The 25042-nt window shown below is 40.4% G+C and overlaps 1 protein-coding gene across 1 annotated transcript in view; it reads left to right on the forward strand.

Annotated features, from left to right (window-relative positions):
- Positions 1-5184: 5184 nt before the first annotated feature.
- inpp4b (inositol polyphosphate-4-phosphatase type II B) overlaps positions 5185-25042 on the forward strand; it is a gene marked incomplete at both ends in the record, with an annotated part of 159999 nt that continues 140141 nt past the window's right edge. Inside the window, 2 exons of the mRNA XM_079238146.1 lie at positions 5185-5269; positions 15708-15752. Coding sequence (XP_079094272.1) covers positions 5185-5269; positions 15708-15752 — 130 coding nt within the window. The remainder of the gene's footprint in view (positions 5270-15707; positions 15753-25042) is intronic.

Below are 25042 nucleotides of genomic sequence, written 5' to 3' on the forward strand. Positions count from 1 at the left end.
TATAATTGCCATCTTGTATTTTTAAAATATTTGTTTTTAAATGAAAAGGGAGGAAAAAATAACAGTACCAGTTAACAAAGTTAACATTTAACAATTACATTTAAATTTTTCTGGTTGTTTATTTTCTCTGTATTATGGTTTATCAGGAAATATTTGGCACACTTGCAAATGACCACCTTAAAATACCGCAAACCTAGAAAATGGCTTTCAAAATGGCTTCAACCTTTAACATAAAATGGTTTAGGTTTTCTCAATTTGATTCCAATGAACTGCAAAGACTCAACAGGTTTTTAATCTTCAAACACATCCACTGTAAAAGCAAAACAGTGACAGAATCAGCATCTGTATCAGATTGAATTCTGTGTCAACACCATGACTTATTAAACAAAAAAAAAAAAAAGTTTTCTACACATCATTTAATACATTTTGATGTAAGAATGCATACAGAAACTGAACAACCAGGACACCAGTTGCAGTGCTGTAGGGGAGAATATTGTAACCTGACATGACAACAGATGAGAAATCAATGCTCTTTTTTTCTCCAGATTCTTTGAAAAGAGGGGGAGAATTGGGGATGTCAATGTCTTCTTTAATGTGAAGACGATGGATGTTGATAGGGACATTTATTGTAGTCCCAGCAGATATGAAACAGCACCTGAATAAAGATAATCTATAGTAGACTCTACATTTTATGACTACTGCAGTGAATATGTCTTACATATGTCTTACAAATCGTGTCCAAAATACCAACAAGAAATTCAATTTCTTTCTTTCTTTTTTTGTATCAGAACAGAAAATATCTGGTTCTGATCAGATCTTAGAACACAGATAAACACATTACCTTTAAAACATGTTTTTAAAAAAAAAAAAATAAATAAAACAGCTAAAATGTCAAACTTATCCTTACTGCCTCTGATGAATTAAGAAGATAAGTAGTGCTAGGGTCCACAGACCAAATTCACTTAATTAAATAATCATTATTGATCAAGTGTGAGCACCTTCTGTGAAAACAGAAATTTGGTCAGTTTGCTGGTCAGATAAATGTAAATACATTGCCAAGGAGGAAAGACATCAGCAGTTACCTGAAAAGAGCAATTGTTGCCACTTATCAATTTGAAAAGGGCTAAAATCATTAATAAAGCATGTCCTTTTTTTTTGGTTTTTGTTCTTTTTCTTTTTTTAAATAAAAAAAAAAAATTCTAATGGAAATTCCAGAAAGCTCACAATCCTCCCGGTAGTGGATGTAATGTGTAGTTCAGCGTAATTGCAGCCCTCACCAGTGTTTTTGACAATCATTTTCATTTTAGTCTTGATCATTTGGACAAAAATATTTTGTCATTTCCATGTGTGATACTTTAAGTCCAGTTCTACTTGACAAAAACTCACTAAAGTTTCAGTCTAGTTTTAGTCAGTTTTAGTAGAAAGAACAAGAAAGTACTATGTTTTCAGTTATTTAATCTTGCCTACATGGTCATGCTCATTGTTTTAAGCTTCATCAGTAACCATATTTAAATGTTTTGTTAGGTTCTTTTTCCCCATAAAACCAAGGATAAGTAGGGTATGTATGTTAGACTTTGTCAGTGCTGTTAGCTTTAAACTAAGAAAGCTACAACATTTTAACTGTGTTTTTGTCTGCTGTCACCCAATGGGCTTATTTCTCATGTTAAAAATCAAAGAAAGGGCACCCAGCAGGGGTGGCTGTCTAGAAAAGGAATACTTTGATGCTGCTGTTATTGTTCCTGTGGTTGCCACAGTCAGGGTGCTGTTTTCTGTTACCACAAATAAAACATTAATGCACAATAGATGTTAAAAGAACAACAAAACAAACTGGAATTCCTGTGATACCTGTTTAATTATCGGTTTAATTGACAGCCTTTTCAATTATGTGCCCAGCACATTTTGACTGTATTGCACACTCAGAGTATCAAAAATGGATTTCTCACACTGCAACCTCACTTCTTTAAACTGTGCAACCCCAGCGGAGGCTAGATGTGTACCAAACCCGAGCATAAATCAAGCCATCGACGCTCTTCAGTTAATACTGTGAGGGAGTGTATGTCAGATTCTAATGGGCCTGAAGCACTATTGGAATGGGCGAATGTGAGGATCTTTTCTCTGAGCTTTGGAGCCGAATAGCTAAAAAGGCCATGTTTATTTTCATATCCTCTCCTCAGTGTACTATTCACCATCTCTTAGTGCATTGTCTATTGATTTTTTTTTCTAGCCTTCTCTATCAGTCACGCTTTAATAAGACAACATGTGTCGCCTTTAAAAGAAATGTATTAAAATATTAATGGATCACTCCACAAATCTGTTTGACTCTCTGCACACACACACAGTCCTGTTTATGTGTATGTAGGAGCCACCGCATTTTCATTAAAACCAAACAAGATAACATTCATCTTGATGCTCTCAGGGAGTAAAGGGGGTGGAAAACATGGAGAATGTGGCAACAGAAGGATGGAGGGATAAGGGTGGAGAGAGTGGTTGGAAGTGAAGAAGAAACCTCCTTGTGCAGAGTGGATTCATCTTCTGTCTTATTGCTTCTGCAGGGGCCAATTTATCTTCATTTAGTTTTTTGGCACCAACTCCAACCCAGGCCAGCTGCCTGAAGAAAGCACATGAACTCCACATGGCTCCATAGCTGCTGTGACATGTATCGTTTCCAAATGCTGATCGGAATGTGTAAGAGTATGTGTGTTTGTTTAAAATGTATATACTTGTATGTCAGAATTAGTCTGAAGTGCAATATAACATTTACAGGTGAATTTAAGCTGAATTTCTGTAAAATTTGAAATCTGTTTGATGGTAAAGTTTTTATTGCACAGCTTGATGCTCTTCAACAAGAGTAACTACAAAATGAAGTGTGAACCATGAATCAAACACTAAATAATCTGGCTCTGGCTTGGATTTTGACAGTCCTCTTCAACTCACTGTTTGCATTTTGACAACATCAGACGATACATGTCTATATATATATGTATATATATGTATATATATATATATATATATATATATATATATATATATATATATATATATATATATATATATATATACATATATATATATATACATATATATATGTATATATATATATATATGTATATGTATATATATATATATATGTATATATGTATATATATATATATATGTATACATATATATGTATATATGTATATATATATATATATATATATATGTATATATATATATGTATATATGTATATATATATGTATATATATATATGTATATATATATGTATATATGTATATATGTATATATATATATATGTATATATATGTATATATGTATATATATATATATGTATATATGTATATATGTATATATGTATATATATATATATGTATATATATGTATATATATGTATATATATATATATATATATATATGTATATATGTATATATATGTATATATATGTATATATGTATATATATATATATATATATATATATATGTATATATGTATATATATGTATATATATGTATATATGTATATATATATATATATATATATATATATGTATGTATATATATGTATATATGTATGTATATCTATGTATATATGTATGTATATATATGTATATATGTATATGTGTGTATTTGTGTATATGTATATGTGTGTATTTGTGTATATGTATATGTGTGTGCGTGTATATGTGTGTATGTGTGTATATGTATATATGTGTGTGCGTGTATATGTATATATACGTGTGTGTATATATATATATATATATATGTATATATATATATATATATATATATATATATATATATATATTTATATTTTATGTTGTGGCATACTCACAACTGTTAGATTTTGTTTAGTAACGTATTTAACACGATGGAATCACCCTTGCATTATTCCACTAAATTCCCTACATTTGTGATGTAATGTTAGTAGCATTAACTCCTTACATTTTTGCCCAAAAATTGAATATCCCTAACTTTTTTTGTGAGGAGAGTGTATATATATATATAATATATAAAAACTCTATGACAGATTTTTCAGAGTACCTTTCACAAGGATGCTACATCTTGGTACCCATAATAGATTATTTTGGTCAATGCTCCCCTGGGACTTGGCTGCTGCTTTTACTGTAGCTTCACTGAGCTTTACTAGAGCTCTCACAACCTCTCGGTTTTGCAGGACATAAATTAACATTGATTTTTAGTTGTGTTCAAGCATTGCTGCTTTGGTGGCCAAACAACTAACAATAACCACCTTATTATTCCTGGGAGGACACACAAAGACTGAAGATAAGAGGTGGAAAGCTTTATTGCTCCTCTGATCTATAGAAACAGCCACTGATTAAGAGTTGTTTTAACCTCTTATTCAGACTATTTGTTAATGTCCTATACAGTGAGATATACACTGCTCTCTGTTTCTATGTGGAACCTGTTGATGTGACACTGGTGATTGCAATTAAGTCTTTTACTCAGCTGTTTCAAACCACGTTGTTAATCTTGTTCAATCTTCATCTACTATGTAACTTTCAAAGTCACATGCTGCCTTATGCTGGTTTCACTGCATGCAGCTCAGCAGTTGGATGCTTGTTAATTGTTTTGCTGCTTGAACGGGGAAGAGGTTGGGAAGTAGTGAGAGCAGGCTGGAAAAGGGGAAAAGAGATGGATGTCAGATATCAGAAGGACCCCTGCCGTAATGTCTGGATGCAGCAATGGCTGCACAGTGAAAAGAAAAAAAGGAGAGGGGGAGCAGAGTTGTGTCTTTCTGGCTGTGATGCGCTGTGCAGTCTGCTCTAGGTGCCCCACTGTCAGCCCAAGATTGATGGATAGGGCTGTGTATCGCACATAACATCAATTCTGTCCTGCTTTCTCTTTCATTCTGAGCCTCACTCCCTCATCACTCCTCCCTTCCCTTCTCTCTCCTGCTCACCTCCCTCTCCCTCCCCTCCTGCTGCTGCTCCAGGTCCCTCACTGGTCCCTTTCTTCCGTATTAGTTTCCAAAAAGGCATCTTTAATGCTGAGAGAGAGTGCGCTGTGAGGCAGCAAGACAGCGAGGCAAGCGGATTGCTATCTTTGTGACAGCCTTACTGCGTGGCAGGCTGCGTGCGTGTAAGCCGGGAAACTGGACTGGACTGTGGTGTTCCGTGCAGGAGGTGGAGGTACAGGGGGGAGAAGTGAGGGGCAAACTGGACAGATGGAGGACGGCATCCAGCACTTGGGACACTGCATGGTTGACATGAAGGAGCTCAGCGCCAACCCTGAAGGACTGAGTGCTGCCGGTGAGCTGCCTGCACTGTGTTTTGTCTGCCTGGCTCTTAAGCTGTCTCCTCAGTCCTTCCTGCTACAGTGTAACTCTCTAACTCCCTGTCTGCTCTAAGATTTATTGTCCTCTGTGCCCTACTATTTCTATAAATGCCTGCTCAGATGAAACCTAGTTTTGGTTTTCTCCTTGTGTCTGCAGAGGTTCTGTCTCTCACTGAGTGAATGTTTGACATAGTGAAAGCTAAGGGTGGAGATATTGACAAAAGTGTGAGAGGGGAAATAATCCAAAATGTGTGATGATTCAAACGTGTCATACCTTGATGACTCAGACCCTATCATTGCAGGTATTACTAAATAATAATCAGAAATGGTAAAACTGATTTTCTCTCATCGCTGATAAAGGACTGTACTTTTGATAGATATTAAGAACCAATATATTTTATTTGCGAGTCAATTCTAGATCTCTCGTGTGTTGTAGACAGTTTATTGTAATGTCAAATCTTTAGTCCAGTATTCCCACAAGGTAATCCAGTAAATCCATTTCAAACTTACTGGCCTGCCTTACTGCAGTCAATAAATCAAATGATTTTGCAGTGTGGGTGAATTATAATTAAAATGAGTCTTTTTTTCTGCTTTGTGTCTCTGAATCTATGCATATGGTTAATTATTTTACAAAAGTGTGTCTTGTATTGTTATGGGCAAAATAATAAATGGATTTTTCAGCTCTGCAGAGAAAACCTTGAACACATATTAGGTTACATGTCTGTGTTTTAAAAAGTCTACATGTGTTCTTGTTTGCACATGGCTATTATTGGGTTTCTTTGTGAATGTGACTTTCATTTGCACTTTTATTGCACTCATCTTCAGTCACATTCAATCTTAAATTTATTGGCATTAATGAGGTATGTGGGTTGTTACTACAAAAGAAAGTTGAATGGATTATCTGAATCAGTGATCCGACAAGGCCCGCTCTTCAAATTTATTACCTGTCGAAAAGGACAGCCTATGCATGCAGAGCCACTAAGCATTTGCACTGACATGCAAGTTCAAAACCATCATCTTCTCCATCATCAAACATGCGGATGGATGCCCGATGGGATATATTTGTTCATAGAAGTGTATAACATCTCCAATGGTTACACACATGGAAACACAACAAATCAGCAAAACCTGTCATTCAAAATTACACACATACTATAAAATCAGTGAACCCTCTAGTCCAAGTTGGCACACTGGAAAATTCAAATATGTTTTCAAAGAGGGATACAAACTCTTTAATGCTTCAGGATTGGAAATTATGCTGGCCTGTACTATAAGGCTTGGTTTTCTCTGATCCAGGTAACTTAAAGGTTAAAGAGTTTTTCTGTACTACAGCTAAGTCACTTTTACTGAGGTCAATCACCATGGTAACTTGCATTGAATGCTAACCTGCTCCATAGTAGGTTATGTTCTGGACAAGATATCAGCGAGTATGAAAGGACCACCACCTGACCAATCAGTTCTCTTGGAAAATGACCTACCCATTCTGTCAAAGTCAGTCCGCAGATTGTGAGAAAAGCACTTAGAAGAGTCTGAGTTTTTATGAACTGATGCATCCTTTTGATGGAGACATAAAGCCACTGACTCGTCACTGACTGCTTTAAAGTATGTTTTTGTACTTGCTCTTGTTAACAAAGCCTGTTAAGCTCCACCAGGGTTGCATCTGGTATAATGAGGTTAACAAGTCATACATGGCAGAACTGCAGAAAAAGCAAGAACCAAGTGTTGCTTTTGCCTGGATGATGTTTTCAATATTTGTGTATTTGAAGAATAACTGTCTGCTGCTCCATTGTAAGGTAGCTGCTCGGCAGGGTTTCTCCATGTTTAGGATTCTTTGGAGATTGTTAACACCAGCATTAGACCAGTGTTTGAAACCTTTACTAAGGAAAACAGTAAATCTAAGTAAGGATAGAGAAAATACATCAGCTTGTCAGAGGAAATGCATTTATTGTTTCAGTGAAATCACATAACGTTGCACATTAAAATACAGTACATAAAAAAGGGTAAATTAGCCTTTGGTTATTATCAGTAGAAAAAATACCATTGGCAGACTAGCAGTTAGTGGCGCAAACTAGTGAAGGGGATCCCTGCATCTTGCTGTATAACTAACTAGCCATGGCTAGCGACAGACAATATTAACACAATTCCAGGATATGTAAATGTGTGGAAATGGGTGTCGCTACGGAAAGACTCAAGGATCAAAACACATTTCTTCACTAAAAGACATCTTGCCAATAGACAGCTGCTAAGCTGTTTTTGATAATACTTTAAATGTATAGTTATTATTTTTCTGGTAATGGAACAAAGCATTGTAAAATTGAGAACAAAATTGTTTACATGTTTGATATTTGTCAATATTGGAGCATTAAGAAGAATTTCTGATATAAGTGGAAATACACAGGGAGTTTTTAATTATCTGATAGCTTCTATTCATTGATAAAGAAAATAGCAATGTGCATTGGTAAAGAAAACTGAGGATGCAACATATAATCAAATCTAATTGCAAACAAGATAATTATATTTGAACTGGGAAGATGGACAGTCATGATATATTACTTTGTAACAGTAAAACTAAAAGTTACATGACATCATGATTGTAACTCAAGACTGTAACGTTAATCATTTAATTTATTCATTTCATCAACTTTTCGGGCCTGCACTGAAATCAGTTATAAGTAAAAGAAAAGCACTCAGAAAATACGGCTGGAAGAAGGGCACGGTCGCCTGCTGGTATGACTTCTGTTGCAACAGAGCTTTTCCACTGTAGGCTCACTCACAAATTAGCCGTGTCTGCCACTTTATATAGCAAGTAACAGTAAAATATCTGACTCAAACAAGAGGAGAAACTAACTGCTGGACTACCTATCCTGTTTCTGAAATAACGACAATATAAACTTGAATAAATAGCTTACCTATCCAGCAGAAAGCTGCAACCTCCATGTCTGTTTGTTTGGAAGTCCCTCACGAATCGTCTCCATCTGGTAAATGCTGTACCGATGTTTCACTCTCATTTGCTTCCACCTTTTATTTCCTTTTCTTTTCTTGGCTATTTTTCCTCCCTTCTCAGGCCAAAGAGTAGGGATGATCTTCCATTTCAATGGCAGTCATCTTTGCTTGTCCCCCAACCCCTACCCCCACCCCATGACAACACACGGGTTTAAAACTAGCACGTGTAAGGCTAACAAGTTGGTGATGCATCATGGCAGCCTTGTGTTGGGTGCGCCAGCACCTATATAATTATAACTAACTCTTTCTAAGCTACAAGAATGCTTCATTTAAATGCGATTGTGATTAGATTTGGGTAAAATATGTATTCATGAATGTAATATTTGAATTTGGATAATAAAAAGCCAAGTTGGTCATGTACAGGTTTGCACAACTTTAGCAATGCAACATTAAAGAAAAGTGCATTTGTCACAACGATGCACACATCAGTCATGATTCACGGCAAAGAGAATGAAACTAAAACTAGTGACATTTTGAGTGATTGTTAATTTCACAACATCCTGTAATGTTGCCTCATTGCAGCTTACATTACTTAGAAGACAGCTGTGAGGACTAAAGTCTGAGAGGAGTCAGAGCTCTGTGTATTAGACAAGTGGCACAAGGACATGATTCTTAGAGTTAATAAGCTTATAACAAATTGAACTATCTGAATAATAAATTCAGATGAAACAATGTAAATGTTATATGATATGACATGAACATTCAGGTGCTGGTGTGTGATGCAGTGTCATAAAGCAAAAGCCATGTGACGCTCCGGGCTGGACTACAAAATATCTGTGGTTTCTATTAATTTAAAACCATAGCACTGGTTTCTAGTCTGTACAGATTCACTGCAACAAAATCACAAACAGTTTTAAAGTTAACATCAGAGGGGGTGTGGGAGTAAAAGGCTAATAAGAAACACTTCATTGTATTTGTCTTTTATTTTTCTTTACCATCCTGAAAGACAAAGGGACAGGATGGGCCACGTAATTACTATGTGTGGCGCAGAAGACAGGTTGACAACCCTGCATTATCAGCTGCAGGTGAAAGGGTTTATTTGCACATTGTTGACAGAGACAGAAGTGGGACCCAACTAGCTGCTGCTCTGTGCTTAAGGCACGACTGAAATAGAAATTTACAAGCTGTAAAACATGAAGTGGAGATATGTTGTTTAGCTATCAACTCATCAACGCATGAAATGATACAGAACTGCAGTTTTTTTCACCTACAAGCGCAGCCTAAAATTGATGGAATTTTAATTGTGCTTTGACGTGACAGTGCTATTGTATAGCCAACTGTCTCACTCTGTGCCCTTGTTAACCCACCGTACTACATCTCTCATTGGAGTGACAGTCAAGACCTCCTCAGCACCTCCAACTGATTCACAACACTTCATTAAACGCTGGCAACAAAACCATCTGTCCCCTCTCAGTCTCCCACAGCAGTAATGTGAGGATAACTCACTCTCCCATTCAGTACCACTTGTCCTAATGGGATGCCTGTCTGTGCAAACATCAGTCGAGTTAGAGATATGTTAGCCAGGCTGATGAGTGAATCATCAGAAAGGATGTGCAGGTGTTGTTTGGGAATTTTAAATACACGAGCGAGAGGAAGTTTGAAGTTGGACAAAAGTTGTTTGGGGTAAGACAGGTTGCAGTTAGTGTGTGTCTGCGTACAGATGTAGCAAGGATGAGTAGAGCTGGTGGCTGGGGTGGAATGGTTTATTTAGAGAATACTATTTATATCTCTCAGATATCAAAGCCTACATTGAGCCAGCCTCATAAGTAAATTATTTATAACACCTCAGAATCCTAAAAAAAAAAAAAAAAAAAAAAAAAAAAAAAAAAGAGGTTTTCAACAAATGATCAGGATTTGTTGTTAGGTGTGGGCTTTTGGGTCTAATATCTATTCATGAGACAGATGCAGAAGTGATTAGGAGTGGGAGTGTGTGCTATATGCAGTGCATGGCAGTTTATTAAAGCTCTTTTAGAAATGTCTTTGTTTAATTTTATTTTTATATTTTGTTTATTTTTTGGTGGAGCTGCTGCAGACAGTGTTTTCCCACCATTCGTTTTTGTCTTGTGCAGTAAGGAGTATGCAGAAATCAGAAGAATCTACAGCCAAACATCCTCTACTTCAATCCCCACTTCCCATTCACAGTCTCAGGTACACACATCTGACTGGTTATCTTACTGTTCATTGGGTGAGGAATCGGTGCAATGAGAGGAGAAGAGGGTTAAATGATCATGTGCAAGATGGACAATTTAAGCCCCTGTACATTAATTAACTTTGTCATTCCAGAGAAATCACCTACTCTGCTCACATCCTTATAAATTATCCTCTCTGCTCCCTTCAGCACGCCTTTTCCCCCCACTGGTACCACCCGCAGACAAGGGGCTGATAGATTGGAGGTACAGTGGGGCTGTGCTGTTATTTCTAGAGCCAGATGAAACTGCAGTATAGCAGGCGGGTACACCTCATTTGCTTTGGGCCCCTCTGAGACTTACATCTGCATGTGCTGCCTGCCTTCCTGCCGCGTTGCTGAGCCCATTACCATATTCATAATGCTAGCGGATATCGATTATAAATACCACACCTGTGCCACTTTTCTCCACATATTTGTCTACCTTGAAGCTGAGGGCATCATGCACGCAAGTGAGATATGATTTAGATGGACATTACAGGCGGTTTACCTCTTCCCATGTAATGTCTAATTATTGTGATCAGATTTTATGTTGCTGTGTGTCAGTCTGTTTCTCATCAAGAAGTTAATGACATGCAGGATGTTCAGTGCTTCAGGACAAGAACAGGGCCATAATGTGCAAAATGTAAATAAAATGAAAATGTAATGATTTGGAAAATATCACAACCCTATGTTTAATTAAAACTAGACGTCACATAGCTGAAACTGTTTTAAAATTTGAAGCCAGCAGATGTGCCAGAAAGTTTGAAAAGTGGTCTGTTTGCCATTGCATTGCCTCATCACATCTTTTAGCATCCCTTGTTTAGTAAATTCCACCAAAGAATCACATATAATACTTAAAGCAATGTTGAATTACTACCATTGTTCACTGGTTTTACTGGTTGCTTGGCAAAGTTGTCTGTAAATACTCGTGGGTTATCCTCTGAGTTAGGAACTTCTTTTCTGCTTGAATAGGTGAGTATTATGTTAGCTTCTTTGACAATTTCTATCTCCAAAGTGAACCTTTCAAAGACCCAGAGTGGTTCTGAGAAATAATTGCTCGAAGCTATTTTACATCTTTTAAAGGAATTTAGGGTGACTTGATGTCTATGCATCTTATTACTGTCTTTTTTTTATTTTTTGAAAAACAAGGGCTGATGTAAAACATCAGGGCTGCACCTGTATGACTGCATGTCTGCTTGCTCAGGTAAATGTTTAAACATCTGGAGTTTGTCTTATTTGAGCTAATGCAGGCCAGCTTTGGTAGGCTTGTAAACTGTGACACTGTGATGATGCTATTCTTTGACTTCTAAACGGCTTTTCATGTGACCCATTCCTGTCTTCTCCAGGAGAATCTTGATGTCGTGGCTGTGGACCCTCACTCTGTGCTTTGAATTTCAGATTATTTTAACCAAAAAGTCTGTTTGTTGAAGAGTAGAGCTGTAGGTCCTCAACACTGAACTGCAGGACTGTTAGACCACAGGGTGCAGTGAGCGAATACGGGGAGTACAGGGGCGGTGTGGGTCTTTGTGGGGTGGTCCCACAAGAACAAGCTTCTGTTGTGAACACCTGTAAAACAAAGGAGGTGTGTCTTGATTTCCACCTGGCACCTTCCTCCCTGCAGCTCATCACCAACAAGTGATTGGAGGTAGACGTAGTTTACACTTACAGGTACTTGATGCTGCAACTAGACAATATACTGAACTGGTCACCTTACAATGACGTGAAGACGCAGGGCAGGATGTACTTTCTTAGAAGGCTGACCTCATACAGGAGATGTGTCCCAATTCAGGGTCCTCTACTTCGAAGTGCGGATTCGTCGGCTGCATACGTCATTGTGGTGCGCCAAGTGCTGTCCCAATTCAGTTCGAATCCAGCCTATAAATCCGCACTTTGTTTGGCTCCAGATTAGCTTGGCAAAATACAACAGCACTAAGAACAAGAACATTCAGAAGATGAACTGGTTCACAGGGAAAGCTGGCTCTGTGTTAGGACTGTGTCTGGGCACTGTGGAGAAGGTTTAGGAGCAGAGGATGCGCTCCGAATCAGGGCGATTTTGCCCAATCAAAGACACCCCCTGAACTTGGCCTTTTTCCCACCAGAGGAGCTCCGTGAGCTCCACACTCCTCTCTCCGAGGTGCTCCGCTGAGAGGCTAAAAAACTGTTTTGTCCCTCATGCCATCAGGCTGTGTAATGCATCCACATGAAGGAGGAGCAGGAGAGGAAAGCTGGCAATGTGCTGAATATTGTTTTGTAGCGCCTTAACTCTTTTGCACATTTCAGTGACACATTTACTTCAAATTTATTGCAACTTTTATATGATTTTAACTTAATGTTTCTATTAACTCTGCCTTATACTGTTGTGAGCAACAGACTATTGCTCAATTTCCCTTGGCATCAATAAACGATCTCTGCCTATCTATCCCTCCATCCGTTTGTCTAATATAGAAATCATTGTTCATTTTTATTTAGGTTTTGGAAATGCATGTTCATAACAAATGACATGTCTTCAGGTTGCACACAGAATTTGTTAGTGATCTTCATAGTCAGGTATTGAAGCCAAGCAATTGTGCTCCAGCTTCCAGAGCCATGCTGAACACTAAGATGTTATTAAGTCAGTCTTTGTTCTGACAAGGCAGCGTAAACCGAGTTGACTGTTTTATAAACAAAGCATCTGGCAAGATCATTTCATAAATACTTGACAGTCTGCCTGAAATCTGTGCTGTAAAATGCAGACAGCTGTAAATTCCAGTCCTCCTCTTGCTTCTCTGTCAACATCTACTTACTTTGCAGCGTGTCTCCTGATCAGTACCCCAAACTCATATCAACTTAAATTAAGCTTTACTTCTTATCTTTAATTATGACTGAAATGACGGCCACTGCCACCTGCTTTCCACCGCTCAAGATAAGTTGATATGTATGACAGATGGGGTCCTGCAAAGTAACTTGGCTGTCCAAGTAAGAGTCTCCTGTGATAATGTGGCACCAGAGGTGGGACCCAACAGCTGGCTCTGTCTCAGCCCAACTAGCTAAAGGGCTCTCTGTTGCCACCACACACACAACATCCTGGCTTATTAAAGTTTAATATGATTTTAACAGGGAAGACTTACTTGCGACAACAAGATGAGACATGACCCCTGAGGAGTAGGATGATGAGAGTAAAGTGAAAACCGGCACGTGACACAAAATATTTATTTACATATGTAATTGGCCTATTTGGGTAAATGTGTGTGTATGTTTTTAGTCACCCGTGCTCTTCAGTTATTTGTGCACTTGATTAATGAGATGTTTACTGTACTTGTATGCATAACAGATATTGCGCTAAGTTTGCATAAGCCTGTTTATTCAAATGCACCCTGCTCTGACAAGCATGGCAGCTGACAAAGCCTCATTTTGTAGATGAAAAAACAGCTAATTTCATTTACAAGATTGTCAACATAGTTGGTAAATTCAAAATTCGTTATTTTAAGTTGCTGTGATTTGTTGAGCTGAGTGGGGCTAATACTTAGTTAGAATTATTTTCACAATTTTGTGGTTTTCATATTATATTTGGAGTCTAGGTAGTTATTAATTTTGTATGAATTACAATGAGAAGAATTAAAAGACAAAAGAAAGAAAATGTTGTAGCATCGTGAGTCATGAACATTGTATTAATGCAGTTGTGAGCTGCTCCTCATTTATCTCCAGAAACCCAAAGCACAGAGATCCACAGACAGTAAACCTTTCTAGCATAGCCTAATGACATCCTCGGTGCTGAAAAGTCTCACAAACAAGCTGACCTGACTTGACACACACACACACACACACACACACACACACACACACACACACACACACACACACACACACACACACACACACACTTAAAGCTGCCAATAAAGGATTGTGACTCAATCATTACAAGTACATCATCTTAAAATCTTTGTAAATGGTCCACATTTTTATAAAATGCCCATTACCTGGCTCTCATACATCAGGACACGTCAAGTATCTGTGGATCTGTGGCCCATTAGCAGAGTTGATGAGCCTTAGAGGCCAGTTGTATCCTGGCATCCCAGAAAGAACAAAAAACCATTAAGTGGTTTAGGGCCTCCTTATGCATTTTTACCATCCTGCAGGTGTTTTATCTGTTTGGGGTTTTAATGGTTGGGTTGGACTGGTAGAGTGATGAATGCGAGACCTCTCTGTGACAGATGGTAGAAGCTGTCTCTCCTCTACTCATCATTTCCCTGTGAGCCCTGAAGGATAAAGAAATGCCAGAAACGATTGTTGTCCCACTGTTGAAGTTTGCTGCATTTTTGCATAATCTAAATGAACATTTTTGGAGCCTGTCATGGTCCTAGCAGGTTAAAACAACGACTCTCTGTTATCTATGCATTTTATTTTGCCCATTGTGTTGCACACGTTTCAGTTAATGTGCTTTTTATTCAAGTCCGTTACTGATTTACAGTAAGAGAACATCTCTGCTGGGTGGAAGTGATTTAGTTGTTGATGCTGTGGGGTGAGGATTTAAATGTTGGACGCAGTTGCATGTCAGTGTTGAACCATCAGGCTGTGGCTGGAAAAAGCTGTGCGAGCAGGAATCAAGACAACAAGATCAAGGAAGGATTGCAGATCGCAGAATGTAACTGGAAGTGTTGAGGCAGGCAGGAGATGTAGAGTGGGTGGCAATACGCGGCTGGACAAGGCTGACAGGAGATGAAGCACAAAGAGACGTTAAACTTTAAGCGCACAGAGTAACAGAATTTCATCAACATTAGGAGCAGTAACTGTCTTTGACTACTCAGCCATATTGTAGCATCAAATAGTGGAGCTGATAGTCCAGAGTGGAGTGGATGGCGGAGCCCAGCACTGCACATGGTTGATAAACGATGTCTTCCAAGTGTGTGTGTGGAGAAATAAGAGCATCATGCCTTAATTTACACACATACAGGACATGTGTGAGAAGACCGGGAGCAAAATTATTTGTAGCCTGAAGAGTGAGGGGACACTTGGGAATAGGTAAAAAGGCATGGCTGATTCGTCCATCAAGCCTCAGTTATTGGAAAAAAAGAAAAGAGTTTCAATTATTTCAAAGAAAAATATTGTTGAAATATAATTATTCATAAATTTGAATTAGTTTTATTACATTATTTTTTTAACTCTGGGATACAAAACAAGTTATTTGTTCATTTCAGGTCAGCTGAACTGATAAGTTAAAAGAAACATTTTAACCCAACTTCACTCTTGTTTTTTCTGTTTCACAGGTGCGATTCTTACACCCAACCTTCATCAGGTGGAGTTCAGCCTCGGTAAGTCTCAGTCATTCATCTGTCATTATACTGAAGTCTGAAAACACTGAGAAGATAATGTATCCTTCTCTCTTGGCATCTGAGCAAAAAAAAAAAAAAAAATTTGCAGGTAACAGACCGACTTGTTTGCAGGTTACAAACATGTCAAATCCTTCCCGTCTGGCTCAGAAACAAAACAAATACAAATGAGCAATTAGTCCTCATACTTGCCATAGGTCCTGATATGGTTCTTTTTAAACCCACAAACACTCATACATGGTTACATGACTTAAAATGTCAGTCAGAATCAAGCGCACTTTAGATGTACTGATGCTTTCCTTAGTTCTGCCTGGAAATCCAAGTATGGTTAGAAAGAACAACAGAAACACCTCAGAGTGAAAGCTCGAGACAGAATAGCAAGAGAGTACTTTTGAACTTTTTCTTTTTGAGAGGCCTCATTCATTTTTAATGTAGCAAAGATATTGGAAATCTATTTCTAGACGATTCATTGTGGCTCAGGTTATGTTTCCCAAAGTGCTCATCCAAACCTAAATGTTATTTCCATTGTCTGACATTCAACACCGATGGCGTCAAACACTGCCTTCCTTCTGTTTTTTGACACCACCACAAGAACTTTCTGCTTGGTTTACAGCAGCTTAGACAGTAAATAAATCCAGATATTTTCCAAGATGTGAATAGACTACTGTATGAGAAACTGTAACCGTTACAGTATGTGAACATCTAATCATATCGATGTACTCAGGTACACGTCAAATTAATTTGTAATGTTATGTTTTCTAAATGTTTAGCATTTCACTGCAGGCTGAAAGCTCAAAGATAAAAATGCTTGAATGTAAATTCTGTCCTGTGGAAGAAAGTCCAGCTAGCGGCTGATTACGTATCCATGGTTTCATAAATATATGTCAGCCATACACCTGATGTCTATAACGCCTTCTGTTTGTAATAGTTATTGAATAGTGTTTGTCAAGTGGTTATTTTAGTTGTGCAGTATTTCCCCACTTGAAAAAGGACTCTTTACATGAAGGACGACAGGACTTCACTCTTTGCTTTTACGTTGCTTTACTTTCTTTTTGAGCAGCAGCCGTAGCAGCAGTAGCAACAGTAGCAACAGTAGCAACAGTAGCAACAGTAGCAACAGGTAAAAAACCTCAAAGGAAAACCAGAAGACATAATGAATATACATTTTACAAAATGTTTTACATCAAGGTTTTAATTCTACTGCAATTTTTAACTTCACTGCTTTTATCATACTTTTAAATCATTTTAAATTGTCATAATTGTCCTTACTAATGATGACTTCATTATGTTTTTACTTTGCCGCATGTTTAGAATTCATTCACAATCACACATTTGTAGGTCAGAGTTCACTTTCTCCGTGCGACCGTGAACGCATCACACATAGTAACAGTGCTTTGTGCGAAATATGCAGCATAGCTTACCGGCTGTTCTTCAGGGATTGTAAAGAGATGACTGCACGGTAGGTTAGTTTCTGCTTTTTTGCGGCAGCTTATGGCTCGCGCTATTTGCGCTGTTTGAGCCGCTTTTTTGCCGATCGCACGGACCACACCACGGTTCGTGTTGGCTGCGTTGACAGTCTCTCAGTGCGCCTGGGCGCGTGCACGCTGTGATTACTCGCACCTGCGGGCGCATGAGTGTCTCCGCTCGGGGCGGGGAAAAGAGGAGGAGACGCAAGGGGCAGTTCAACCAAACACCTCCCACTCGATCTTGCCACGGAGAGCCGTTGGGAAGGTCGCAAGTCGGTTCCTGTGAACTGCTTCCATGTCCGTTAGTTCTGCTCCTCGATTGGTAGAAGAACAACCAAACGCCTTACATCTCTGTGCAGTATTGTGGTTTGGGTGTTTCCTCCAAGGCTTGCAGATGGTTGGTTAGGTAGTGCTCTGGTCACTGGAATGCAGGAGCTTGAGACAACTTTTACATGTACATCCCTTACAATGCCTTTTTTGTCAGGATTTGTACTCACGATCCGTCCAAGTTTGAATTGTCCTCTGATGGCGTTTTGATCGCACAGCCAGACGACATCACCCACAGCAACGTTCCTTTGTGAGGTGTGCCATTTGTTCCTGACAAAGAGGTTAGGACCTGCAAGTTGGCTCCAAGATCTCCAGAATTTGTTAACCAGGTTTTGCATTTCTCTTAGTCTTTTGTAGGGATATTGTTCAAAATCAAACGTTTTGATATCACCATCATGTGAAGCACGTCCAAGTAATAAAGCATTTGGTGAAACATACCGGACAACATCCTCACAGCTCTGTACTCTGGCATCTATTGGGCGCTCGTTGGCCAGGTTGGCAGCTATTTGCAGTGTTGTTTGAAACTCACTGTAGGTGAGATTAGTCTCTCTGCCCAGGCTTTGGAGTGCTTTCTTTACGATTCGGACAGCAGCTTCTGCCGCTCCGTTGCGGTGAGGTGAGTCTGCTGGTTGTATTTTCCACTCCCATATTGTGCCGTTCTTTGCAGAGGCCTCTTCCAAACCAAGTTTATCCTGACTTTCCAAGAATTGGTACAGCTCTTTCAGTACAGGTTTTGCCCCGATGAAATTTGTTCCAGGATCGGACCAGATCCTTTTCGGGTGCCCTCGGATTGCGGTGAACCTCATGTATGCCATTAAGAAGCTTTCGGTTGATGCTGCATTAATCAGGTCTGTGTGGATTGCTCTACTGGCCATACAACTGACGACAATGCCCCATGCTTTCATCATCACTCTTTTTTTCACCTCATCTTTAATAAGATACGGTCCAAACAGGTCGACTGCTGCGAATTCGAATGGGGCCGCTGGTTCGGACCTTTCTTGAGGTAGGCTTCCCATTACCTGTTGACACCTTTGGGCTCTGAACTTTCTGCAGAAGATGCAATTCTCCACAACTTTTTGAGCAATTCTTCTGCCTTGGACCACCCAGGCTTTCTTTCTCATTCGCAGCAATGTTGCGGCCACTCCTTCATGACCAGCACTGTGTGCCTCACGTGCAAGCAGTGTTGAGATCCATGCACCATGTGGCAGGAGTGGTACAGCAGTCTTTTCTTGATTAAAGCTCTGTATTCGTCCACCACAGAGCAATAACCCTGAATCTTGTTCTTTATAGACCACTAAGCGGTTCGTTGTGGTAGCAGGGAAGGTTACTCCATCTTGAGCTGCAAGGAAAATGTCTTGCAGCGCATCCTGTCGCTCTCTGACAGTGATGACTCCCTTCTCGGGCACAGCCTCCCACTTTTGTGTATCCAGGGACTTTATTGATCCAATAAATTTCTTTGCAGCTCTCCACATTATTGCGATAGTTTTCACAAGACGTGTTAAGTTGCTGAAACGTTGCTCATTTATCAAGTTTTTGACAGTTGATCCAGCCGGTGGTCTATGAGGTCTTTGTTGAGTTGACAGCTCCATTTCTTGTCTTGCTTTGGCTCTTGTAAGCACTGACACAAATGACTTTTTCTGCATTTGGCAAATGTTTTCTCTGGCAGTTTCCGATACATCTTTTGCTGACATGATTGGCCACTCGTTTTCTTCAAGGCTGAGAAAGTGCGGTCCTTGTTGCCATTCGGAGCCCTCGTCTAGCTGTTCTGGACCAGCTCCACGTGTGATTATGTCCGAAATATTTAGTGAACTGGGAATCCACCACCATTCTTCAGGGTCAGTGGCACTTTGGATTTCTCCAATCCTATTTGCAAAAAAGGTCTGGAAACCGTAACTCTCCCGACGGATAGCACCCAGGATGGTTTGACTGTCTAGGAAATGATACCATCGTTTCACTTTGATTTGAGAATGCTGTTCAAAGTATTTCCTTAGCCGACTGGCGAAGACAGCACCACAGAGCTCGGCTTTAACTGGGTCCCCTTTGTGGTCAAAAGGAGTCAGTTTAGCTTTTGCTTCGACCAACCTCACTGTGATTCCTGATGTGCATGTCCATCGGAGGTACAAAACTGCCCCGTAGCAACACTCACTGCCGTCTGAGAAGGTAACAGCAATAGGTTCAGTTATTGCATCCAACGGGGTCAGAGGTCTGGTGAACATCACTTTGCCGAGCTGGACATACTGCTCGAACAGTTCGATGGCGTTTTCTCTGAGTCCGTCCGATAGAGCCACATCCCATGTATCTTTCACAGCGATGCCTTTTGGTTTGATCTCCTGGAATGCTTTTCTTACCAAAATAGCCCCTTTTTGCTTCGTGGGTGCAGTTAGACCTATTGGGTCATACAGCCCAGCAACTTGACTCAATAACTCTCTCCTTGTTAATGGGTCTGGTGTCTTAGTTCTCACCTCCTCGAGCAACAGGTCTTGTCCAAGCCTCATTTTCTTTTTCCGTTTTGAAAAATTGATTCTTACCATGGCATGCAGTTTGTCCTCTTGGACTTTATATCCAAGCCCGAGGGCTTTGTTGTCTTCGTCTTTCATCTGATTTGGAAGGATGACAATCTTTGGCGTACTCACCTCTGTCTCCTTTCCTCTCTGGCCGGAAAAAATCCACGGTTTCAGAGCAAATCCTCCTTCCTGCAGAATCATTTCCACATTTGTGGTTATTGCTCTTAATCTTTCCAGATTGTTGTGGGACGTTAAGATGTCATCAACATAGCTATGTTCTTGCAAAACCCTGCGTTCATCTTCCAGGTGGCTGAACTGAGGGAGGTTTGCGGTTTCTCGCATTGCGAGCTGAGCTATACATCCAGCCGGCTTGTCCCCAATGTTCACCCTGGTGATGGCGAACTCATCCACTTCCTCCTCTTCGGAATCCCTCCACAGGAACCTGTGCAGGTGTACTTCACGTTCTTCGAGCCAGACGGAGTTATACATTTTTCGGATGTCTCCTAGGGCAGCGAAGGAACCTTGGCGGAAAGCGAGAAGAACTTCACGGATCGGGCTAAGAACATCAGGGCCTTTCATCAGGAGATCGTTCAGACTTTGTCCTTGATACCTCTGACTGCTGTTCCAAACGAGTCTCACTGGAGTTGTGATAGAATGTGGGTTTGGAGCAATCAAGTGGCTGATATACCAGACTGGTCCACTCCAACGAAGAAGAACCTCCTCTGACAGTTTCTTTGCAGCACGCCGGTTTACCATCTCATGGACTTGTGCAGAGTATGCAGCTTTCCATTGAGGATCTTTTGCCAGCTGCTTCTCTGTCCTGAGGAAGGTTACTTCTACAGCCTTTCTGTTATTTGGTAGGGAAGATGGATCTTCGAGCCAGGGATAGCTTGCATGCCAATGAGGACTTTTGCTATGTTCATCTGCACCAGCGTACGACAATCCATTTTTTACCACCTCCAACTCTCGTTCTTCAGCCAAGGTCATCTCTTTGCCACCAGGCTGACAGTTACCGCATCGGCAGCCCCCACATTTCGGATCACAGGCAGCACCAATGCTGTCCCATTTCCACCATTCAAAGAAGTCGCGAGTGGTGGTTGCACAACTGGAATGCTGGATTGTGGGCAAGGAACAGATGAGTTCTTCGTATTTTACTGCTGCAGTTCTCATGGATCTGGCAAAATGTGTGCGGGATATGTGAGCTGAAACAGTTGCCTTTTCAAACAGTTCAGGATGTGTCCCAGCCACTGTCTTTCCTAATGGTCCATCCCACAAGACGAGATCTCCCACACAGCGAATTTTTTGTGGGGTCAGCCTCCCTTCCTTGTGGCTTATCAGGAGCTGTATGTCTTTTGGTCTTGTAAGCTTATTAACAGGAACATCGGGGAAGAAGTTATGAAGCTGCTTGGCTGTGACGGGTTGATGGATGTCTGCAATATGGTCAAGACCATAGCATACCAACTGATGCGACTGGAACGTGCCTTTCTCAGTCAGGACTCGGATTTTCAGCATGTATCTTTTAGTGTTTACAGTCACTTTCATGCCTCCGACACCGTGAACAACAAGCTTGATGTTTTCGCTTCTGAGGTCCAAATGTTTGGCTGCGTCATGCGTTATGTAATTTGTGTCCGATGCTAAATCAATCAGGGTGCCAACCTTTTGACCAGCATTAGCCGTGACTTCGAGAAGCATCATGATGACCGGCCACTCTTCCAGGCCATACTCTGCTAGAAGGCTTTGATGACCAGATATGTGGGAGGTTCTGGCCACTGTGTTGCAAAATACATTACGACACCGCTCGGCGAGGTCAGGGGGAAGGCTCTTAACAAATTCTTCTTGGGCTTCGGTGTAACCTCCTTTGTTACCTCCTCCCACTGTGCTGGCTTTGGTCTTTTTTGGACACAAGTAGATGTGGTGGCTTGCCACGTGAGCATCCTTGCATTCCTGATTTTTGCAGAGGAATTCACTTTTACAATAACCACCATCTGCATGGACTTCCAAACATCTCTTGCAGGCTCCCAACCTCTTAACTGCATCTCGCCTTTCTGCCAGTGAAAATGTGCGGAATTTTCTGCAGAAATACAGCTTTCTTCTATGTCCTCTGTCTCCGCAGACAACACACCCTGGAACCAGATTACTTGCTTGATTTACAGTTTTGGTGCGGGCCTGTTTTTGTTCATACCTGGGTTTTGATGAGTCCCCACTGAGCTGATCCAACTCCTCATAGATGGCTTCTTGGCTCTGAAGAAACTCAAGGAGACAGTCAAACCGCTCCTCTTGGTCTGTGGCCTCCCTTGTTTTTAATGCGTGGAGGAGCCATTCTTTCTTTAGTCCATCAGGAAGTTTGCTTTCAATTGCCTTGGTCATTAGCGGGTTTTTTATGGCCCCAGTCTGGCCGAGGTCACTCAGGTCTGAGAGGGCTTTTTCAATAGACTGGATGAGCTCAATAATTTTCTTGGGCTGCTGGTCTTTAATAGCAGGGAGCTTCTGAAGATCTTCCACTATTTCAATAGCAATGCTCGTTTTGTTTCCAAACCGATTTTCCAGTACTCTGAAAATATCCTCTGCAGTTTTATGGCTTGACAGACGGAGATCCCTGGCAGTTTTGTCATCAATGCTATCGAGAAGCTGGAACTTTTTTATTTCTCTCGAACCAGTGGGCTCCCCTTGTATTTGAAGGGCCTCCCAGTCTCTTTTCCACCTGTGGAATTCACGCCTAATTCCCGTGAACTTTGGAAGAGACGCTGGCTTTAGTTTAATGGGAGGTGTGGCAAAGTGAACAACACCTGCTTGTGAACCCCTTTCCGCATCTTCCTTAACTTTTGCTCGAATACAATCAGCCTTCCTGGCCGTGAGCTTAGGAAGTATGAGCTCAAGGTTCTTTATGCGGCTCTGGAAATCCTCCTGCTCTGCTTGTGGGGCCCAGCACTTCCATTTAACGAACAGCTTTTTTGCAGCCTTTATAAGAAGTCCTAGGTGCTCCACAATGAAGCTATATGCCTCTTTATCATCAGCAGGCTCAATGGATTCCACCCTACCTGCTTCTATTTCTGCATTCTGTAGCGCTGTAATCAGCTCAGTTTCCCCGTGCTTGGCCCACAGTGTTTTTTGTATAAGGTCTTGGAGCTCGCTCAGTTTGTTCTCACAGTCACTTTCCGTTTTGGCCAAGTCAGCTTTTTGTGGACCAGTTAGCTCCTCGGAATCATTTTCTGCAGCATACTGAGCTCCAACATCGTCATTTGTCTCCATGACTTTGGTTGCTTCCAGGTTCAGCTGCTTAAAACTGTCTTTGAGCTCATCTTCAGACATTTTTGTGTGTAGTCGAACTACATTGTTTGCCAGACGAGAGAATTGACGTTTTGCTGATGTTCGGATGGTTTTCAGCTGCTCTAGAGACACCGAATCTGCCATCTTGGAGTTTGCAGAAGGGACGACTTTTGGTTGTTACTGGAGATTCTTGGGTCCTCAGCAGCGGTTTTTTACTGCCAAACAGTGTTTTCAATGTTAGGGATGAGATGAACTGCTTTGATTTTTCTATTTAAATTGTTAATGACTTTAGAGAAAAGGAACAAGACATTTATAGCATTAATAGTAGTAATAATAAAACCATTGCTTCTCTATTTCTCAGCAGTTCATTGCCAACTAGCTTGGTACACCCTTTTTCATACATCTATATGCTGGCAAGGCAGCAGATGCCAGTCATGCTTTAAACAATGCAGCCCATTTAATAAAGTATCAAATAAGACGTCTGCATCTTCCAACTCAGTCTGTTGGTCTCCTTATATAGGCTGTTATGAATTGGCTTTCATAATGTTGTTTTTCCTGTCTGTAAAGCGTCTTGAGATGGCATTACCACGATTTGATGCTATATAAATAAAGTTGAATTGAATTTAATCTTACTGTTCCCAAAGAGACCATCGTCATTATTAAAACGCAACAGGAGAAACGTATTTTGAGACCTTTTCTTTTAGACATGAGATAAACCATTATTCACTTCTGAACCTCAAATAATTTTTATTTTCCTCACTGCTTTTGCGATATTTATAAAATGGCCCAGAACAAGTAATATATAACGCTTTGTCCAGGTCCACAATCACATGTAGGCTGCAGAAGGGTCTCCAGGACCCTAAAGAGGGGGCAGAGCTGGGACAATGACACACTGATTCACTGCAATCCAAGGTTTGACCATACTCCGCAGGACCCCTGAATAGACCTTACTACCAAGGCTGAGAAGTGTGATTCCCTGTTGGAGGAGCACACACTTCCTCCTCCTGAAGGAAAGGACCACCACTCCTGTCTACGTGTCTGGAGGCACGGTCCCTGATGTGCATGTGATGCTGCAGAGGAATGTCAACTAAGACAACCCCACAGCATCCAGAGCCTTAAGAAACTCCAGGCACATCTCATCCACCCCCAGGACCCTGCAGCTGAGGAGCTCTTTAAACACATCTGCAACCTCTTCCCCAGAAAAAAGAAAGCCCACCTGTCAGTCCTTAGACTTTTCTTCCTTACTGGTAAATGTGTTGGTGAGACTGAGGAAGTTGATTTTGCTTGTAGGAAATAAAAAAAATCAATAAAAGTGACCTCAGAGACTAAATTTAGTCACAGAAACACAAAAACACAAAGACAGCACACATAAAATGTTCCATCTTTCTTCAGTCCATCTTATCATCTCGGTGTTTGAACATTCCTTAAACAAAGACTTTGTCTGGTTGAGCTGACTTAGCCATTTAGCAGAATCTCTGGTGTCCGGTGGGTTGAATACACGTGTTTGACATTTTTAGTTTCTTTTATCGGAGTTTCAGTCTAAGTGACGATTGTGATATGTTCAGTGTCTCATCAGTTCTGGGCCATGATTAAGCAGAAAAAGGAAAAGCTCCTCATTTCAACTAAATCTTTTCTTTTCCACCTAATGATCTTGACTCTCAGTAACATTGACTGCTGTTTTTGGTGGACTGCTGATTTTTTCTCAAAA

This window comes from Telmatherina bonti (genome assembly GCF_933228915.1).
Source record: "Telmatherina bonti genome assembly, chromosome: 3".
NCBI classification, from domain to species: domain Eukaryota; kingdom Metazoa; phylum Chordata; class Actinopteri; order Atheriniformes; family Telmatherinidae; genus Telmatherina; species Telmatherina bonti.